The sequence below is a fragment of the Silurus aristotelis genome (assembly GCF_946808225.1).
Source record: "Silurus aristotelis genome assembly, chromosome: 7".
Classification (NCBI taxonomy): Eukaryota; Metazoa; Chordata; class Actinopteri; order Siluriformes; family Siluridae; genus Silurus; species Silurus aristotelis.
In genome coordinates, this window is record NC_139580.1 from 24,306,910 (window position 1) to 24,312,381 (window position 5,472).

At 35.8% G+C, this 5,472-nt stretch overlaps 1 protein-coding gene across 1 annotated transcript; it reads left to right on the forward strand.

Moving 5' to 3' along the window:
• Positions 1-481: 481 nt before the first annotated feature.
• rsl24d1 (ribosomal L24 domain containing 1) lies at positions 482-5,159 on the forward strand. The gene is made up of 6 exons (XM_083546542.1): positions 482-638; positions 2,037-2,150; positions 2,276-2,348; positions 4,153-4,216; positions 4,386-4,471; positions 4,671-5,159. The coding sequence occupies exons 1-6, from the start codon at positions 558-560 to the stop codon at positions 4,736-4,738; spliced, it is 486 nt and encodes a 161-aa protein (XP_083402668.1). The 5' UTR covers positions 482-557; the 3' UTR covers positions 4,739-5,159.
• The last annotated feature ends 313 nt before the right edge of the window (positions 5,160-5,472 follow it).

A 5,472-nucleotide genomic window follows, 5' to 3' on the forward strand; every position in this document is an offset into this window, starting at 1 on the left:
GAAGACATGCAGGTAGTTGGTGTAAAAGAGGCAGATATAGAGGACAGGGTGGTATGGAGACGGATGATCCGCTGTGGCGACCCCTAATGGGAGCAGCCGAAAGAAGAAGAAGAAGAAGAAGAAGATCTTAACATCAGTCTATCAATACATCACAACTACCTCAGGTCTGTGATCCGACAGATTTTGCTGCAGAGGCTCATATAATTTTGACCACTAGGGGTCTCTGTTATAAACGTACAACCTGAACTATTAAGCCACACAAAGCTAACTAGGAAGCTCCAGGGCTTCACAGAGCTTCCTGTCATCATCATCAGCAGCAGCAGCAGCAGCAGCAGCATAATACAATTAATCTTTTTTAACCAATACCATTTTAATCATTTTATTGAACGTCCAAACACTAATGTTGACGCTGTAATTCCACGTCCGCCCTACAGATGGCGAACATACAAACTCTACGAGTCCCAAACACAGGTAGTGACGCAAAGCCACTTCCTTTTTAGAGTCCATGTCGAAACCATAAACACATGGGCGAGTAACAGAAAAATTATTCACTCACAATGAGGATCGAAAAGTGTTATTTCTGCTCCGGACCCATCTACCCCGGACACGGGATGATGTTTATTCGCAATGACTGCAAGGTAAATTATGTATTTATTATAAACAGGGTCTGTAAGGGGCTTCACCCGGCCGAGCCACGCGATCACCCACTAATGTTGTCGAGCAGCGTGTATACAGTTTAGTAGAACAGGCGTTACAACGCGTTATAAGTCGTTATATACCTCTTTGGAGGATTATCTTTATGTAATAGATAATGTTATCGCTTTAGGTGTAGCAGTCGGGAGTGTGACGTCATCATAACCAACATATCGTTAAATATTTCATTCTTATAAAAAGTACATACACACACACACACATTAAATCTGCTGTCATTATATAAGCATTTTACATAGAAAGTTTCGTCCATTTTGTGAAGCAGCAAAAGAGCCTTCAGTAAATCGTGACAAAGGTGGAGATAGATAGATCTTAATCGATTCCGAATCGATACTGAATCGATTCCGAGTCGATACTGAATAATTTCGATCCAAATGAATGATTTAGCAATAAGATGTTTAAAGACCTGTATATGTGCCCTAAACATTACCATAAAATGTAAATATTCATGTATTCATAAATTTCTTTAATTTATATAATTAACATTGTATGTATATTACAAGAAACAAATAATAATAATAAAAAAAACTTCATTCACACCAAACAGAAAAGTGAAGACTGCTGTGCATTTGTGCAAGATATTTTTGAAACGGTTCGAGAAGAGTTTTTATATGACGTTTTTCCTATTTATTGGATAATTGGAGATCTACACCACTTCTTCCGTTCAGATCAAACATTTCATTCATATGAGGAGTTTACGTGAGATTTCTCGATCGAGCTGTCAATACGATTACCCACAGATTATTTGGGTGCATGTAAATATAGCTATTGCCCTATTTTGCCCTGAGCTTCAGTTTAAACACAATACTATATAATTTTATTTTCTGAATCATAATTTCATTGCATGACATTAGTGCTGAATCTTCTATGATATCATTTGGTGGCTTTTGATTGATATGTGACCAGTTTTGTTTATAATTTAGAGCAGGCCTACACCAGTCACCTGTCCTTCAGTAATTATCTGTATAATAATCAGATTCCAATGTCATGGAAATTTAAGTCTCTACTAGTAAAATGAATAAACAGAGAGGATTAATAAATAAGAGTAAAGTTTATTCTGTACTCTATGGCTTCTCAGTTCCACACACACACAAACACCCCCCCCCCCCCCCCATATCGTCTACTTAACTGAAACCTTGTGTCCAGGCATTTTGCACATACACATTTATGAAGAAAAGAAAACGTACTTATTTTGCTAGAATCTCAACTCATAGGAAAGACACATTTAACAAAGTGAAGTTATAAATGATGCACGCAGTTAATTAAAATGTTAGTATATCACTGCCCTGCACGCATCACTTCAACCTCATTCCTTTCTCTTTTAGGTATTCAAATTTTGCAGATCAAAGTGTCACAAGAACTTCAAGAAGAAGCGCAATCCAAGAAAGACCAGGTGGACCAAAGCTTTCAGAAAAGCGGCTGGCAAAGAGCTGACAGTGGTACGCCATACTTGTAATATTTAATAATCAGAGGCAATAAAAAGCACACACTCATTACCTGCATTGTTTCACAATTCAAAGTGAGCTATGAAAGGTCATCTGGATTATATTGTCTGTGTTTACAGGATAACTCACTGGAGTTTGAAAAGCGCAGAAATATTCCTGTTAAATACCAGAGGCAGTTATGGAGCAAGACAGGTAATTATTAGTGTTTATTCCACAGTGATGTTAAATTCTCAGATCTGATTGGTCAGAAGGTGCTGATTAATTTTCTACAACAGCTTCTGATCATGCTGGCTGTACTTTAAAGCATAGATTTAAAGTGCTCAGTCTTACACAAGGGTCCCCAACCACAGGGCCATGGACCAGTACCAGGCTGTATATTATTTAGTACTGGGCTGTGCTGAATAAAACTATTAAAAACTTTTTTTTTTTTAATTTTATTTAAAGTAGTAAAAAAGATTTTTGTCTTCTGTTTCCCCAAAACCTGACCGCTTTTCCAGGGGAACAATTGGCTTGTGTGAAAATGGGCCGTGCTGCAAAAAAAAAAAAAAAAAAAAGTCGGGGACGCTTGTCTAATACACAATTTTTGTAGTAAAACCTTATTTAACTTCAAATGAAAGTGTATCATTGTTAATGTCATTTGTTTGTTGGTGAGATGTTTAACATCATGCTTTTTGCTTATAAGGTGTTACTTAACCTGCTTTCTTCTTATTTATTTGACCTACCTTTAACTAGAAGTCGACCGGTAGATTGGTTGGATCAAACAATTCACTGACTTTTAAATGAAGATTGTAAAATGTATACAGGATAAAAAAAAACCTCAAACATAACACTCCATGTAAAATGGTACTGAACTTTATATAAAAAAAAGGTGTTAAGCAGCTCTGAATCGTGAAAATGTTCTAAAGGTAATAAATACAATTATTTAAATAATTGCAAATAATACATTTATTTATAGCGTTTTCCATGCAGCGTGCAGTCTGTAAAATTAAACAACATGTGGTGTCATTGATTTGCCTCTAGAGGCCGCTCTCGTTATTACCGTGGGCTGGAAGCAAAAAAAAAATAAATGTAATCCCAGCAATCAACTATTGGTCGACCTCTACTTTTAACATATACTCCTTCTTGAACTCTTTGATCAATGTTATCATTTTCCTTAATTCTTCCTCATATGTGTTTGACATTAGATTAGATTAGATTAAACTTGTCATTGTGCAAGATGCATGCACAGAGCCAATGAAATGCAGTTAGCATCTAACCAAAGTGCATAAGTGTCTTATTTACAATAAATAACAGTAGATAAATACGGTATGAGGTCCATATATACAGGGATGAGGATGATTAATGTACAGAAGTGTGCAGAATGCAGTAGCTAATATATGGTGTGAGAGAGAGAGAGAGAGAGAGAGAGAGAGAGAGAGATACAATATACTATACATCTGTGGGATCTGGGTACTTAAAAATCTCATTTGAAAGCGGATCTTTTTAGGCAGACATGTCAGTGATACTGTATACATATTGGTTGGATAGTGATTTATTTATTTTTTATTATTATTTACATCTTGGATGGAGTCTCTGGTGAAGCTGTAGGTTTTCTTTAATGAGAGTTTTCAGCAAAGAACACTTAGGTTTTTGCAATTTCTTGGTAATAAGAAAAATTAGCTGCATTTCCAGTCTTTTTAAAATTTCGTTATATGTATTTTTTATTTTTTAATTGAGGGAACAAATGGCTTACAGCTGCTGTAATGTAAAAAAAAATATCAGGAACTAATATTTTATTGGTGTTCCTTGCCATTAAATGTAACAATACTGTGTACTATAATATAAATGACCTCTTTCCATAATAAATAAATAAATGCTGTAAATAATAAACTACTTCAGGACATGATGATGTTATTGGAAAGCAATAGTATCTCACCATCCTGCTGTTTGAACAGGATACCAACTTTGTTTTATTCTCCGTATGTTGAATTCAGTTGCTTTGTTTTTCCATTTACAGTGCAGGCAATGAAGAAGGTTGAGGCCATCAAACAGAAACGACAGGCTCGCTTCATCATTAACAGGTGAGACTCTTCTGTCTATCTTATAATAAATATTAGTCGGCAGTGAATGAACCAAAAGAGGATAAACAGAATGTAAGAAATTCAATATTTTAATAGTAGGCAAAGTTGTCAAGACAACCCTTTTTATTTATTTATTTATTTATTTATTTATTTATTTATTTATTAACAGACTAAAGAAGGGCAAAGAGCTGGAGAAGGCAGAAGCCATCAACGAAGTCAAGAAAAATATCCACCTTATCAGAGCATCACATGCAGGTGAGTGACATGCTGTTAATTTACACACGTATTTTGTCAAGTGGGTTAGTTTACGTGTGTGCGTGACAAAAATATAAGTAATAACAGTGTTCAGAAATCAGATTGTGCAGGTGCACACACAATTGGCTGTTGTATGAAACGTGTAAGAGAGTGTAACATGTTCATTTACACTCGTCGTTTTTTTTTTTCTCTCCCCCAGGACAAACCAAAAAGCTGGAAGAGAAGATGGTGCAGAAACTGGCAGAAGACGTGGAAATGGCTGAATAAAAGTTTCCTGGCCTGAGATCCGGAGAACAGGACGCTCACGAAAACACCTTGTAGGCTGTAGGACTTAAGTGACAGTCTGAAGAAACTCCTCACCTGTAACTATCTATAACTGTACCTCAGTTCTCAAAGCCCCTCAGACGTGATGTTCATGAGAATCTGGGAAAGCTGAATACGTTAATTTGATGTGTAGGCAGATTTCGTCCAGGTTAACATTTAAATGGTCATCAGTGAATAAAATTGAATTTGATATGCTGAAGAACAGTGAAACACCGAGAACATCAGGTTTAAGTGAAATTACCTCCTGATTTCCCTTTTCTTGTATTTAACATTGTGGTGATAAATTTTCCCCATGTAAACCGAATAGTAACATTTAAACCGTATGAAGTTTGTAATAAAATTTACCAAACATTGGTAGCTCTAATTATTTTGTCAAGTCATGGATTTTTACTCAATGTTTAAACTTTGATTCATAAAAACATCAATGCTGACTTTCAAAAATAAAAGCTTTATTTTAGAGCTGAAATGTTTAGAAGCGTGTGCTTTTTGAATACTTGTTTCATTGCTTGTTATTTTATGAGTAGATTTTGAAGTAGCCGATGATAAAAGTGCAGACTGGAAGTCAGTCTGGGAAACAAAGCTTCCTAGTGACTGGATTCATTTGACTTTATTCAAAAGAAGCTCAACAGTCAAGGCTGGTCTGAAGGTCCCAACATCAAGCATGAGCAAGGCCCGGA

Bases quoted from the DNA above. Each gene is read 5' to 3' on its own strand.
- rsl24d1 (XM_083546542.1), top strand. From the start codon at position 558: ATGAGGATCGAAAAGTGTTATTTCTGCTCCGGACCCATCTACCCCGGA. The intron at 2,151-2,275 runs GTACGCCATACT...CTGTGTTTACAG, and splicing joins CTGGCAAAGAGCTGACAGTG to GATAACTCACTGGAGTTTGA. The intron at 4,472-4,670 runs GTGAGTGACATG...TCTCTCCCCCAG, and splicing joins TATCAGAGCATCACATGCAG to GACAAACCAAAAAGCTGGAA.